The sequence below is a fragment of the Vombatus ursinus genome, unplaced genomic scaffold, assembly GCF_900497805.2.
Source record: "Vombatus ursinus unplaced genomic scaffold, bare-nosed wombat genome assembly UNPS02014821.1, whole genome shotgun sequence".
Taxonomy (NCBI): domain Eukaryota; kingdom Metazoa; phylum Chordata; class Mammalia; order Diprotodontia; family Vombatidae; genus Vombatus; species Vombatus ursinus.
Window position 1 is genome coordinate 43,915,701 of NW_020954599.1, and position 16,884 is coordinate 43,932,584.

General features: G+C 36.5%; 2 protein-coding genes across 2 annotated transcripts in view; one reads left to right on the forward strand and one right to left on the reverse strand.

Annotated features, from left to right (window-relative positions):
- GLRA3 (glycine receptor alpha 3) overlaps positions 1-16,884 on the forward strand; it is a 261,420-nt gene that overhangs the window by 120,860 nt on the left and 123,676 nt on the right. Inside the window, 1 exon segment of the mRNA XM_027837550.1 lies at positions 752-879. Within this exon segment, the coding sequence (XP_027693351.1) occupies positions 752-879 (128 nt within the window).
- Positions 12,742-13,071, reverse strand: LOC114024520 (trafficking protein particle complex subunit 2-like protein). The gene is given in 1 exon segment (XM_027837551.1): positions 12,742-13,071. A coding segment is annotated over 1 exon segment (330 nt).

Here is a 16,884-nt window from a genome sequence, read left to right on the forward strand (position 1 = left end):
ATATAGGCCAATATATGAGTAACTTGGTCAATATTCTGTCTTGAGAAAAATATAATTATGTGTGCATTGAGGGATAGTAAGATTATGGTTGAGAGAACTTCACATAAAACTTTTTTTAAAGACAGAAAAAGTTGTATTTTTTGCATAAATGAGCTATTTAAATTAGATAGTTATTTCATTGAGCTGGACTTTTATGGTTTCTTTGTTCTGTATAGTATACTACATTTTTTTTTGATTCCTCAATAATTATTATGTAAAGAAGCCAGGTTTGGGAATGGGCAAGGGTTTACTAGTTTTTGAAAGTCTGGTGCCTTGATAAGTTTTTCTCTGACTTCAGAAGTGAAATCTATCTTACTTGACATATGCATGCCACTAGTCCCAATTCTTGGGTATGATTTAGTTCAGCATTTCCCAAAATATATTACATGCAATGGGAATATAGGTTCCATGAAAAAAAATGGAATCAATAATTTTTCTTTCTAAAATATTTTTAGTTCTGTATTTTAAATGGGGCCTTATACAGATTGAGAAAGTTTAACTTCAAAAATGAGGACTGAACATGTTAATTTCACAAACCTACTGGTTTGGCTTAATGAAACTCCCACTACCAATGTACTTCAAGGTTTCTTTCACTGGCCTAAAGATATTTTTATTTCTGAAGGTATTTGAGTAACCTTATTAGTTCTTAACTTACATGTGCAACTACTGTTGCCTATTTCATGAAATATGGATATTATCTTTTTCTTTATAGTTTGGTTGCCACAAAGGAGACAGACAGTGCAAGATCACGTAGCACACCAATGTCACCATCTGATTTTCTGGATAAACTAATGGGCAGGACATCGGGCTATGATGCAAGAATCAGACCCAATTTTAAAGGTAATTTTTCTGCCTACTGTGTTAATGTGGCATATTTCTACAAAGTAACGCTTTTGAGGGGTTGTTTTGCCCCTTAAAACTATAAATGCAAAAGGATCTGTGCTCAATTTACAATTTTGGGGGAAATACTTTTTTAGTTGGTAATACCTCATTCATGGAGGAAATATACAGGTCTGGAAATTTATCCATTCACATTGATTTCTTCCTTTTCTAGAATCTTTGTACTACTTATTTTGATGTTTAATCATAGGAAAATAGATATATAGCCAGAAAAGAACTTCAGAGGTCATATAGCCAAACCTCCTCATTTTATAGATATAGGCCCAAGAAATTCAATAATTTTTACAAGGTCACAAACCTAGGAAGTAGGGGAGCTGGAATCATATACGTGCTTTCTTATATGGCAGCTAGATGTCTCAGTGGACAGAGCACTGGACCTGGAATCAGGAAGACCTGAGTTAAAATCTGGTTTCATATACTTACTAGTTATGTGACCCTGGGCAACTCACTTAGCCTTCAGTTTCCTCATCAGTAAAATGAGCTTAAGAAGAAAATGGCAAACCACTCTTTTGCCAAGAAAATCTTTTGTCAGAAATCACTCTTTTGCCAAAAAAAAAAAAGAGTCACAAAGAGTCAAATATGATTGAAACAACACAATAATAACAACAACAACAACCTCCTCAAAGTACATGGAAATTATGATAATGTCTACCTCCCAGGATTGTTGTAAGGCTCAAATGAGATAAGCACTTAAAAACTGATTGGCACAATGTCTGGCATAGAGTGGGCACTTAATAAATTCGTGTTCTCTCCCTCCATTTCTCCTGAAAATCCATCTTGTATTTCTGCTTGAACTGAAAGTTCTTTGAGGATAGAAATCAGGGCTGATAGGTTGTCAAATTCCTTACAACATGCTGCATAATATAACGTGCATAGTAGACTCAGTAAATATCTGTTGGTGAAGTGGATAAATAAAAACAATAGATAAATAAAGGATATCTGATTTCACTTGACAACACTTTTTCTAGAATTTCTTTGTTTTCGGGGGGAAGGGCTAGGCAATGGGATTAAGTGACTTGCCCAGGGTCACACAGCTACTGAGTGTTATGTGTCTGAGGCCGGATGTGACCTCAGGTCCTCCTGACTCCAGAGCCGCTGCTCTAACCACTATACCACCTAGCTGCCCCTTAGAATTTCTATCATTCAAAACAATTAATTTCCTCTACTGTAAGAATGGTTAGTGTAAAGGGGATTGACAGAAAGAGGGAAGAACTAAAAAAGAAAGAAATCTGGAGGTTTTGCAGCTAGATAAGTAAAAGTCTGATGTATTTACAAATATGCTTAATTTTTAAGTTGTGGGTGGTACTGCTTCAGTTCATCTTGCCTCCATCCTTGGTTACCTAATTGCACATCAAAGTTCAAGCTGGGACGAAATAACCCTGCGTCCAACTGGGCCTTGGACAAATTCCTCTTTTTGACAGGCATCTCTAAGTTTTCATCTCTAAACTTAAGGCTTAGCAGTTCAAGTTAAGAATAAATTTGGGAGTTTAACGTGGAAAATATGGAATGGTAATCATCTGCTCAGATCATGAGATAGAAAAATACAGATGTGCAGTGAAAAGTAGACTCATTACTGTGCTTCTGTAATTTGGAAAACCAGGAACATCATTTTGTACACATTAGAAAGTAAAAAGGAAGAGGAACGATTTTATATTTTTCTCTTTTAAAAAATCTATTTAAAAATGCAAGTGTATTTGGACTCTTCCTGGATGAATTGCTTTGACAGATTTTCCAAGAAAAATTTGGTAGGTATTTCAATAGAAATTATTGTCCAAACATTTTTGCTAATTCCTTGGACAAATTGACTTGATTTTATTAATGTTAGCCAGCCAGTGGTGTTTTATGTCATTTACACTGTACTTATTTATCAGTATTTAAGAACCAAATCCCTGACTGGGTTTCTAAATTAAGTCTGGTACCAAAAAAAATTAACTTCTTCATATATGAGTTTTGTCTTTAAAATTTAGCAAATTCACTAATCTATAGATTCAATAGTGTTTGCAAGAGTAGGGTAATTTATTTTGACACCTAACATCCCTATACTACAAGACCTGGAAGATCCATGATTATGTAATATTAATCAAAGCCCCCTCCCCATGCCTTGTTAGAAAGTCTTCATGAATTCCTATGGTTAAAAAAATCATCAAATTGCATTCAACCTTCTGGGTATGAACGTCTCTGAATTTAGCTTGTCTATTCTTTGGGCAACCAGTCTGGTCAAATCTTCCAGAGCTTGGTATCCAAGTCCACTGTTCCAACTGCTGTACAATATATCTTGGAGGTTATCTAGTTTAATCCTTCAAATGCTACAGGAATCCCTTCTTACACCATCACTGATAGATCATCTAGACTCTTCTTGAACCCATTCAACAATGGAGACTATATTACTGTATAAGACAAGGTAGTCCATCATTAAACACCTATAATTATTAGAAAATTCTTCCAAGTCCAAATATTCCTCTCTGGAAATGAATAGAAATAAGTCTTCAAATATTTGAAGATACCACATCCTTCCTAGTTCATGTCTCCCAATTTTGCTCCTCTCTAGTCTTCAGTTCCTTCAACAACTCCTTGTATGAGAGTTTTAAAACTTTTTTTTCCAATTACTTGATCATATTCCCGTAATATGTTTAACTATACCTCTATTAATTTTGCAATTTTTATAGTTTTGCTACCTCAGCCTAGTCTAGGCAAGACTAGATCTAGGCAAAATTGTTGAGTAAACATAATATTCCTTCTATACCTTTGCAATCCCATTTTAGTATCCCTCACTTCTTATTCCCAAAGTACCCTAGCTCCCTGTTATGCCACTTGTCTCTCTACTATGTTCTTTTGGACAGGGTACCATAATCAGTAGCCCCCTACTCTCTCTATCACATACACACACAAACATATATGTGTGTATGTATATCTATATATGGATACACATACACACACATTTATGTGTGTATGTGTGTATATATATATATATATATATATATATATACAGATATACATACACACACACACACACATACATACATTGATCTTTTCCCAAGTGTTTGAATAGCTATTTTGGTAAATTAATTCAAACTTGTGAAATTGCCTCTTCTAGGCAATTTTTGTGTTTTAATAGTGGCAAGGAAAATAATGATGAAATTTAGATGCCATTGGCAGAAAGGTTTTTAAATTACATTAGACAGACTATTCAACCTATGCATGCAGTTCGTGCCAATGGTAAGGTATGATTTAGTTCAGCATATATTAGATGCAACTGGGAATAAAGTTTTCATGAAAAAAATGGTGCTAAGGATAATTTTTCTTCTAAAATATAAAAAAATGAAATTACGTATGCACCAAAAGTGCTTTACATGGGGCAACTTACTTTGCATCAAAATTTTGTTGATTTTCCTTGATTTAGGGAGTATCCTATGCCCCTAGATTCCTTAAGCCAAAATTTAAAGGTTTTATCAACATATTCTGTGTCCCAAGACTTTCATGATTCAAAGTATTTTGGGAAAAGCCAATGTAGTTCATTGAACCAGGCAAGAGAGTCTCCTAGCTTTAGAAAGGGGTTAAAAAAAAAAACTGGCACACAGCACCGTCTGATGGTCATAATGAGTCACTGTACCATGTTCTGCAAGACAAGAGTAAAGAACCAGCTCATTGGTCATAAATTTAGAGCTGAAATCTAGTCAAATCCCTTCATTTTATATATGAGGAAACTGGGACTTAGAAAGATGAAGTGAACTGCCCAGAATCACACAGGTTGGCAGATCAATGAGGGCAAACCAGGATCCTGAATCTCTTGACAAAAATATGTGATTCCTTAGTACTTTATTCCATTTGCATTCAAGGTTGTTGTTAATAGGTTCAAGGTAGTGTATATACTAAATATCTGCAATGTCCCTCATAGCTGTGAGTTATATGGATCTATCGTGAAATAGATAAGTTTGTAGAGTTTAGATTATACGTAGTATTCTCACAATTCAGAATTAGGGGACCAAATTTTAACTCCTAGTTTATGGTTTCTCCAGCTCTAGAAGGGGGACAACAACAATTTCACTACAGAGCTCACAAAATTTTCATGAAGCCACTGGTAATAGGGGTTGGAACAGATGCCCTCTTGCTTCTCTTACAGTTCTCAATCTTATCATTTTGTGAGTACCCACTACACTCACCTCACAACTCTTAAAAACTAGTTCCATTTAGCCATGAAATTTTTCAGCTTTCCTAGAATTGGCATGGAACAGGAGGAAAGAGCCCAAGAAATCATGGTATAAGAAAGGATTATTTCCTTTTGCTAAAGAAAATTTATATATACCTTTATCATGTAAAATCTGCCATCATTTTTATAGGATTGAATTCAAATATCTATACACTCCAGAGGCCATTAATATTAACATAAGTGGTTAGTTATTATTCCCATAAGGTGACTAATCCAATCACAGGCTTGCTCAACTAAGCCAAATATTGAATACAGTTGTCAGGATATCTTTGGCCAGAACCCTACTATAAGCTTGGTAGAATATGGCAACAATGAGTTGAAGCACCAATTGGAGCAGGGGTATGGGACAGAAGGAGGCTGAGCCCCAAGTATTATAAGGTAAAACAAGTGTAACATGCCAGCCAAAATAGCCTAAGCAAATCTTAACCTACATAGTGTTGACAATGAGGAAGGTTGTCATCTCACCATTCTTAGAACTAGTCAGACAAAATTTGCAGCATTGAATTAATTTCTGGGTGTGACATTTTAAGAGAAGATTGATAAGCTGACATGTTTCCAGAGAAGGGTAAATAGGACAGAGTGAGGACTGGAAACAATTCTATATAAAGATTAACTGAATGAGCATAGGGGAAAAAAAAGATTTACAGGAGACATAATGACTACCTTCAAATACCTGAATGGGCGGGAAAAGGATTCTGCTTCTGCTTGAACTTAAAAGGCAGAAAACAAGGATGCAGAGAAAATTATTGGGCAGCAGATTTCCACTGAATAAAAGAAAGGCTTTCCTAACAATTAAATTTGAGATGTCTTGTGAGGGAGCATGTTACTTGTCATTGAAATTTTTTAATGGAAAATGAGTTTCTTCTTGAATATATGATAGAACAGATTCCTACTCAGATACAACTTAGATGATATGAAACTCTTGAACTTTGAGATTATACATTTCTCTGATTCATTTCTCTATCCTGTTACTTGTACGTGCTTGGGTCCCAAAAGCCTAGAAAGGATGGAAATTAACCATTTGGGATGGGCATAGAATAGAGCTATGGGAACAAAGTTTGAAGAAGGACATAGATAGGGATGTCCCATTTTTGTCCCCTATGAGTCTCTTCCAAAACTATTTTAGGAAGAACGGAAAGAGACTCCTTATTTCACTGATCCTGTTCTTAATTTAATCAAGAGGAATATTGGGTAGTGATTATTGGGTTTTAGTGCTCCTGGGATTCTTAATCCTCCACCAAAAAAAAAAAAAAAAAAACCCGGTCTATGTCCACATATTTACCCACCTAATCTAGATTTAGCCTTCTCTTCCAGATTATTCGGTCTCAAAATCCATTAGCTTGATCCATCCTGGGTACAGCTCTAAGGGGTAAATGTCAATCTTTTTTAAGCTGTGCCACTGTGAGATCTTGGCTCTGCCACTGATTTCTCTAGGTACTGGTTCATGCTAAACAATGAGGGCTGCATCTTAATGGTTTAAATCTTGTTTGAGGCTACATTACATTTAAATGTTTTGCTAATATCAGTAATGAATAGTTGTATAAAGGTCATATATGTGGGAAAACATAATTCCCATTATTTTTATGTATCTATTTGAATAAATATGTACAAAAATGTGAATGTATGTCTGTGTATAGACAGGTAAGTGTGTATATGCATATAGTTGGGTACCTGTTTCCTGGATTTCAGGCTTGATACCCGTGACCAAATATACAGCTTTATGTGTGCTAGCCTTAGAGATACAAATGTGTAAAATCCTATCAAATAGCACAGCATCAAAAACCCTGGGCCACCATGGTTTCATTTCAGTTCAATTACAAAGAGGCTTTTCCATTTTCTCTAGTTTTTGCTCCATCTACTTGACTCAGTGTTGAAAACCCTAGCCCTGTGCACACATCTTCAGACTCTTGGGGCTAAAGAATGCAAAGCAGCCTTCAGAGTAACAGCTATATGCTATCTTCATGTCTCCAGGGCTTTTCTTCAAAACTTTTCATTCCCATCTCTTCTGAGCTCTACCAGTTCAGCCTTCTTTGTAGCAACTACAAGAGAGAAAAGATTCTCATCTTATGTATCTGCATGAAAAGGATGTGAAGTCCTATGGCTGTCTTCTCTCCCTGATTTCTCTGTGTGACTGCCTTTCTTCCTTCTTGCCTTTGCCATTTATTCTGAATCTGCATATGATGTTTATATTTCTTTATTAAAGAGCAGTGTGTTCAAGTTTCCTTTTGGTTTGCACACCTTGTTCTCTGACATAGGCTAACCACTTATAGGGGAATCACACCTCTTTCCATTTACAAACATATTTAAGCAGAACAGAAAAAAAAAATAGTAAGTAATGTCTCTTTACCAAGACATTGCTTCAGTTGAATTAAGGTCTGGTCAGGTCTCTGTTCCCCATCAATGAGTTCCTCAAAAAGTCCTTACTCTTCCTAAGGCCAACCCTTGTATGCATGTTGAAATTGCTCTCTATGCAGACCCAGAACCCTGAGTCATCAATTCCTAGCTTCCTTTAGAAGTCTGTGAAATATCTTTTTTCTTCATTATTCTCTCATACAGACTATAATAATTGTTCTCCGCAACCATAAATGCAGCAAACTATGCCAGTTTGTCCTTTCACATTTTTGGTGTTTCTCTCTGAATCTCCATTTCTCTTACTGCTTCTATCTAATATTTTTACATTAACCTCTTTTTCTTAATAGCATAAATGAGTGATTTTTAGTTTTTCTAACTGGGTCACCATACCACCCTATGCTTGTAAGTTATGTCAAGTTATATTTTCTGGCCTTGTCTTCTCATTATGGTGATTATCATTTTTAGAGCCCTTACTCTCAAATGCAAATTCTGAATGCTCCCAAACAGATTAAACCATGGTGTTCTTAAATCTGTATACAAATAATCTATTCAATAAACATTTGTTAAGAGCCTACAATGTGTCAGTGTTGTGCTAGCTTCTATGGATACAGAGATAAGAATAAAAATGTTCCTATATTCAAGGGTCTTAAATTCTATTGGGAAAAGACAATTGACTCATGAATTAACAAGGATATGTGTGTGTGTGTCTGTCTCTGTGTGTGTATGTGTGTGTGTGTGTTTAGTACAAAATTATTTCAAGGTAGCACTAACAATTGCAGATATTAAGAAAGGTGTCTTGTTGGAAGGGATACTTGAGTTGATTCTCAAAGACCTAAGGGTTCCAAGGAGCAGAGGTGAGAAGTGAGAGAATTCTAGGTATGAAAGAGAATCTGTAGAAGCCCAGAATGCCATTTCCAGGGAACATCTAGTAGGATAGTTTGCCTACAGTATAGAATGTTTGTGGAAGATTGAGATGAAATTAGCCCCAGAAAAAGAAACAAAGAAGCATTAGATTGACAAATAGATGGCAGAACATTTATTAAGCTTTTACTGTATACACAATACTATACTAATCACAAAGGATACAAATATAAGAAAACAAGATAGTCTCTGAACTCAAGCGGTTTCTATTCTAAGGAGGGAGGACAATATATAAAGGATATCTGGAAAGGAGGATGGGAGTGTATCCACAGTGGTGTCACAGAGTGGAGTTGAGTGCTTCATGGTCGTGAAGTGGGACAGAGGTCTGGAAGCAGGATAAGGTGAAAGTTCCCCTGTTCACATCTGCTAATGGTCAGACTGTGAAAGTCATTAACTGTCTAAAGGAGGAGTTTGTTATTTTATCCAAAGGCAAGAATCACAGAAGCTTCTTGAAGAGTGCCATGGTCACACCTGTACTCTTGGGAGTTGATGGGATTACCAAAACAGAGCAACTATGGAGTGAAGAGAAGAAGCAAGGCCTAAAACAGAAGCCTAAGACATGAACACATATAGGAAACAGGAGATGTAAGATAATCAAACAATGGAGACTAAGAAGGACCTTGAAATGATAAATAATTTTGGTCAGAATTACTCTGGGGCTTGAAATTTTGATCTCATTCTAAAGCTGGAAAATATGCAAGAAAAAATTTTAAGCTATATGAAAATCTCATCACATTGAATAGATAACACTTTAATTTTTTGTTTTTAGTAGTGAGTGTTACATGTTTCTCTGTTTTAGTTTTAGTTTTAGGTAATTTTTTTTGCCATTGATGTTTCTATCAAATAGTTTCCTAATCTAAAAGGGGAATATTGCATTCCTAATGTATAGTCCTTTGCCATTCTTTCTTCTTTGAGATCAACATTTGTTCTGTGATGGCTTTAAGAATGACTTTTAGAGAATAACCATGAGAAAATATGTTGCTAAAACATCTAAATTTACTACCATTTGCTTATAAGGCTACCTGTGGCTAACTGGGTAAATAGTTTAAAATAAAAATCTATCATATGGATGATACTACAGTTAAGTGCTGTTTTTACAAATCAACTAATGAACTGATTAATAGATTGAACAGCTTCTATGCTGGCCAGGGGCTGCTAAACAGGTACCTCTACTGTAGCCACTATGGAACATTTACCATCTTGTTGCATCTCCCAGGGACTAACCAAATGATCTGATTTATTGAAAGACAGCAGCCAAATTGTTGCTTCCAAATAGGTCCATGTTGAAAGCCCCAACACATTATGATGCCCAGAGCCAAAATATTGTAAATATTTATTCTCTATATACTTGTATATACAGAGAGGCAGGGATAGGGAAGTGACTTCTAAAACCAGGAAAACCTGGTTTCAAGTCCTGACTCTAACACCCTCTGGCTATATGACTTTAGGCAAGCCACTTAATATATAAGTGCTCTAGGCAACTTTCAAACTAAGTTTCGGACCTGCATTGGTAGAGGGAGACTCTTACTGGGCCATCCCTGTAATGAAAGAACCCCCAGTTCCAGTAAAGCTCTATACTTACATAAGGATATGTCTCTCTGAAGAAAATACAATTTCCTGGAGAGTAGGGATTATTCTATTTTTTGCATTTGTATCCTCAGATCTCAGTGAGGTCCCTGGCACATAGTAGGTATTTAATAAGTCCTTGTTGAACGATTTAATGACTGATTGATATAGTACTCTTGCTGCCTTTGGCTGATGTAAATAATTGTTGGGCTAGTGTTAGCGACTGTTTGACTGGTATTAAAGGCAGCTTCGATGATTTTTACCAGTCAAGTGAAGAACATTCATTATCTGCTAACACCCAATGACCAAGATAGCAGAAAAGAATTTTTTTGACTAGCAATTTCATACCTTCCTTAAAGTCCTAATTATGTCTGAGCCTATGGAAATCTGCTAGAGGAAAAAACTCCAGAAGGCTGAACCATTGGAATTTCCAGTGAACTAGGTGATGTTGATTAATATGCCCTAAATCCTTTCACTGTATTTTGAAGGCAGTGTGGGAGAATTTCTGAATGCAGCAATGAAAGTGTTTAGTTGTGTGCAACGAAAACAGGCACAGACTGCAGCAAGAGCCAAGATCCTGCAGAGAGCTAATGATCATTTTGAAGCTTACAATTTGCTGCATAGTTGGGGTTTGAACAGTTTGACTCTGCTGGCTTGTTCTCTTCTATCTACAAACCTACTCAGATTTTCCCTTCATCTTGCCACCTCTTTAAGTTGCATCGCTAGCTAAGGATATGTATAAATTGATAGACAGATGGATATATGGGTACAACTAGGTGGTACAATGGCTAGAGTTCTGGGCTTGGAACCAGCAAGAACTGAGTTCAGTTATAGCCAAAGACACCTACTAGCTCTATAACCTCCAGTAAATCTCTTAACATCTATTTGTCTCAGTTTCTTCATATGTAAAATGGGGGTGATAATAAACGCATGTATCAGTGTCCAGCACAAAGCAGCTACTACATAAGTGCTAAATAGTAGCAGGAATAGGCAGCTAGGTGGCACAGTGCATAGAGTGCCAGGCCTGGAGTCAGGAAGACTCATCTGCTTGAGTTCAAATCTGACCTCAGATACTCTGTGACCCTGGACAAGTCACTTGACCCTGTTTGCCTCAGTTCCTCATCTGTAAAATGAACTAGAGAAGGAAATGGCAAACCACTGCAGTATCTTTGCCAAGAAAACCTCAAATGGGGTCACAAAGAGTTGGACACAACTGAAAACAACTAAATGGACAGTAGTAGTAACACCATCATCATTATTGTTATTCCATGCATGTATGAAAAACAGACGTGTATGAATATGTATCTAGACACACCTGTATACAACATACATGTATACCTATGTGCCTTTGTGTTACATCCTAGATACTGCAACCTGCTTCCTCATCTCTGACCCCATTTTCTATCTATGAACATACTGCACACCAAAAACAAGATTGCAGCATTTTAACAACCTGTGATTTGCCTGGGAAAGTTCTTTACCATTTTATACCTATTTTGAGCTAAGAAATGTCACAAAGAATCAATCTGATCATAGATTCACAGAAGAGCTGGATATAGGTCATCTAATTTAATCCCTTTATTTTCTGGGCAAGAAAATTGAAATCTAGAGAAGAAAAATAACGTGTCTAAGGTCACATAGACTGTTAGTAGCAGAACTAGGACTGGGACTTTGGTCTCTCAGTCTCCAAGTGCAATGTTCGAAATATTTGCCTAATTTTCTCTTTATATGTGTGTGTCAATAACTTCTTTTTTTTTTCAACCGATTCAACTTTTTATTAAAATAAGCTTTATATAGTCTTTCACTGTACCCAAGAGTTTTTGGACATCCAGAGAGAGCAGCTTTCATATTATACTTAGGAGAATGCAATGCATACACACATCTGCATGATACAGTTCTGTACAAAATGGCATTTTAATTTTTTTCCTTTTTTAATATTTTTATTAATTTATTTTGATTTGTCAACAATTACTTCCAAAATCTTTTGAATTTTAAAATTTTCTCTCCCTCCTTCCCCAAGATGACATGCAATCTGATATAAGCTATACATATACATTCCTATTAAACATATTTTCACATTAGTCATGTTGTAAGGAAGAATTAGAACCAATAGGAGGAACCACCAGAAAGAGGAAACAAAACAAAACAGAAAAAAAAAATAGCAAATAGTATGCTTTGATCTGTATTCAAACTCCATAGTTCTTTCTTTGGATGTGGATAGCATTTTCCATCATGAGACCTTTGGAGATGTCTTAGATCCTTGCATTGCTGAAAAGGGCTAAGTCTATCCATGTTAGTCATCATACAACATGGCTGTTACTGTGTACAATGTTCTGCTGGTTCTGCTCACTTCACTCAGCATCAGTCCATACAAGTCTTTCCAGGTTTTTCTGAAGTCCGATTGCTCATCATTTCTTATAGCACAATAGTATTCCATTACATTCATATACCACGACTTGTTCAGCCATTCCCAATTGATGGACATCCCCTCAATTTCCAATTCTTGGTCACCACAAAAAGAGCTGCTATAAATATTTTTGTACATGTGGGTCCTTTTCCCATTTTTATGATCTCTTTGGGATACAGCCCTAGAAGTGCTATTGCTGGGTCAAAAGGGTATGCATGTTTTAACAGCCCTTCAGGCATAGCTCCAAATTGCTCTCCAAAATGGTTGGATCATTTCACAACTCCACCAATGCATTAGTATTCCGAACAAAATGGCATTTTTTAAAAGTAACTGTAAACTATACTCTTTCTCAACAAACCTGCACTATCATGGAAGTCACAATGTTATCAAACGCCCTAAAATGAATATGGTCTCCTGGATTATAGAAGAGGTTGCACATGACATCTGTGTAGCAATTAGGTAGCTTTCAAGACATACTTTGAATTTCATTGTCTCAAAGTGCTGTATGGTAGAAATCCACCACCATAACAAACTTCACCTTGGAATCTGTCACATAGCCATATACTTTGTAGCTTTCTGTGGGGTTCAGAAATCCCAGATACAGCTCCCTCTGATCCATGAGGGCCTTTCCCATTTCAGAGACCTTCTTGTTTACCATATCAAGAGATGTGTGCACCATGTAATGGAACTTCAGCTCATGCTCTGCAGGGATGCTTCAGATGCCAACAACTCTTTTGGAAGATGGAGGGATCAAGTTTTTGGAAAAGCTTGCTAAAGACTAATGTGAACTTTGGTGCTACTTATTCCTTCAATTAAACAAGTGATTTTTAAGCATCTACTATGTACCAGGCAATACGCTAGGCCCTAGAGATAGAAAACAAAGAATGAAACAATCCCTACTCATTAAGCAGCTTACATTGTAATGGGGATACAAGTACATAGAAAATATATGGCATAAATATAAAGTTGAAAAGGGTATGTTTATTTAGCACATATATATGTACATTTGTACATATGCATATATGTATATATATATATTATATATGTACATTTATAAATAAGGTTGTTTGGAAAGGAGAGGTACTAGCTAGCAATTGGGATGTTCAGAAAAAAGTTTCATGTAGATGATGGTGTCTGAGTTGTAAATTAAAAAGAAGAACTTTATAAGGCAGAGATAAGGAGGGAATACATTATAGGGATACAGGATGGCAGGACAAAGATTCAGAAATAGAAGAAGGAATGAGGAACAAATCCAATTTTGACCAAGTGTCAGAACGAGAGAGAGAGAGAGAGAGAGAGAGAGAGAAAGAGAGAGAGAGAGAGAGAGAGAGAGAGAGAGAGAGAATAATATCCACTAAGAAAGTTAGGCTGGGGCCAGATTGTGTAGGACTTTGAAAGCTAAACACAGGAGTTTTGGGTTTTTTTGTTTGTTTGTTTGTTTGTTTGTTTGTTTGTTTTATAGTACACGCAAAAGGAAGTCACTAGAATGGGTGAGTCACAAGGTCAGATCCGAACTGCTACTTTCCTGCTTTATGGAGTGGATCCTTACTCCCTTAATTCAGGTCTTAACTCCTCCTTGACTTAATAATTAACCTTCTAGAGTTCCCATAGCTAAAAATCCCATCATCCTGCAGCCTGCCAACATGGGAGGAGGCTTTCTGAGCTAACCTAGACTTGGTTGATGGTTCAGTTGATTTTTGGTTGTGTGCTTTTCTTGGCAAAGATCCTGGAGCAATTTGTCATTTCCTTCTCCAGCTCATTTTACAGATGAGGAACTGAAACAAACAGGATTAAGTGGCTTTTCTAGGGTCACAACACAGCTAGTAAGTGTCTGAGGCTAGATTTGAACTTATGAAGATAAGTCTTCCTGACTCTACTATCTGCTCTGTCCACTGAGTCTAGGCTAACCAATAGAGAACTCATTCCTGGGCCTATACTAAAAGACTTTCCAGTATAGTAGGACATGGGAGACTTTGTGCTTGGCTGGCTGAGTCTGCAGTTAATCCTATACCACTCTGAGGGTACAGAAGAGGACTTGACTGAAGGGAGATTGTGCCTATAATTATAATAATGACAACTCATATCTTCTCTACTGAAAACTTCTTTAGATGCCCCATTCTGGGATGATGGTGTGATCTCAAAGGTCATATCAGTAGAACCCAAGCCCTAGCATTTTTCACCAAGGTCAAAAGACTTTATGTGGGGTCCATATGATATATCACTAAACTTAGGACAAGGAAAAAGATTCAGAAAGTTTCTTCACCAGAAATGTGGCTAAGACATCATAACTTTCCAAATAGTAGCTAACAATGACATAACATTTTAAGGCTTACAGTGTCTCATTCAATCCTCACAGTAATTCTTAGAGGTAGGTGCTATTATTATCCCTATTCTACAAATGAGGAAACTGAGACTGAAAGTGGTGAAGTGGCTTAACCAAGGGTCACATTGCTAATAATTGTCCAAGGAAGGATCAAAACTCAAGTTTCCCTGACTCCAAGTCCAGCGTTCAATCCACTGTCCCACCACAGCAGATTACCAGTGATTCTTACTTTTTTTCTGAATACTATCTTTTCTCTGGGTTTTGTGGCAGTACTCTCTCTTGCCAATCTGAACACTCTTTTTCAGGCTCTTTTGAGGACTCTATCCATATCATGCCTTGTAATGGTGGGTATTCTCAAGATGCTGTCCTAAGCCCTCTTTGCCTCTTTACGTATATTCTGACTTGGTGAACTCCTCAACACCCACGGACTTAGTTTTAATCTCTTTGCTAATGACTCCCAGTTTATATATCCAGCCCTAGTTGTTTTCCTGAGCCTCAGCTGTGAATTACAAAATGCCCATTAACTATTTCAAATTACATGTCTTATAGATATCTGAAACTCAACATGTCCAAGACAGAGTTCTTTGTCTTTCCATTCAAACTCACCTATCATTTGAACTTCCATATTTTTAGTCAGCAAACCACCATCCTTCTAGTCCCAAATGTTTGCAACTCAGATGTCATTCTTAATTCCTTAATCTACCTGACATTACCGGCAGATCCAATTACCTGCCAGATCTTCCCAGTTCCACCTCCACAATATCTCATATCCATCTACTTTTCACTACTAACATAGACACAACTTTAATTCAGTCCCTTATGACCTCTAGCACAGACCATTGTAAATGACTGTTAATTGACTCAATTGGCTGAAATTTCTCCCTACTCTAACCATCCTCTATATGGCTAGGAAAGTGATTTTCCTTAAGCATAGGTATGACCATGTCTTTTCCCTTCCAAACTACCATGGATTCTTATTGCCCAAGAATAAATATAAATTTATTTGCTTGGCTTTTTTATTTTTAAATGTAACTTTTTATTTTATTTTTTTCACTTAACAAGCATTTATTTTCTCTCCCTCCTACTTCCTCCTCCCCATTGGAAAAAAAAAAAGCCCAGTCCTTGTAACGAATAAACACAGTCAAAACAAATTCCCACATTGGTCATTTCCAAAATGTATGTCTCATTCTGCACCTGTGGTCTATCACTTCTCTGTTAGAAAGTTCATCACTGGTCCTCTGGAATCATGGTTGACCATTGCTGTGATTAGAGTTCTCAAGTCTTCAAAGATATTTGCCTTTACAATATTCCAATGGTCTGATAGATAAGGGGATGGAATCTCAGAGAACTATAACGCATGCCATTTCACTGTCAAATATAGTGAGAGTTAATGGCTGGGGAAGGATGGAAGCCCAGGTTTCCTGACTCCTAATCTGGGCCTCCTTCCAATCTTTTTAAAAATTGTTATTTATTTTTAATTTATGGAATAAAACAAGCATTTCCATAACATAGTGTAATAAAAAGATGATTGCACATGAAACTGCAAATATATTGTGTACAAATTCTTATTCCTTTTAAATATATAATAAAGTTATCATGTAAATTTCTTTATTTTTCCTTTTTTTATCCCCCCCACCTTAAAAGCCCTTGACTTTTAAAGCTGTCCAAAACCATCCTCCAACCTACCTTTGTAGCTTTATCATCATTCTCCTTCATGCATACTATAAAGCCACTAAAAACTGGCTTTGTTAATGTTCTTCATGCATGACACTATCTCAGCACTATTGTATTGGGTGTTCTCCATATTTAGAATGTATCTTTCAAGGCTCAATTCAAGCAATACTTTTCTTGACTCTCTCACCTGTTAATTCCTTTCCTCCCCAAGCTCCATATATTTATTTTTTATTTATTCTGCACATATTTATAAAAATTCTTGTCTTTTCTAATATGATGTAAGCCCCTGGAGGGAAAGTTGTTAAGGGTAAACCCAATATCAATACTCCCTCAGTTCATGCTCAATGTTGGGACAAAATGAGATATTCACAAGTTGTTGAACAGTTAACAAAGGATTTCTTTTGCCCTAACAAGACTATGCAACAGATTCTCTGGATGCACTGCACATACACACACACACACACACACACACACACACACACACACACACACACA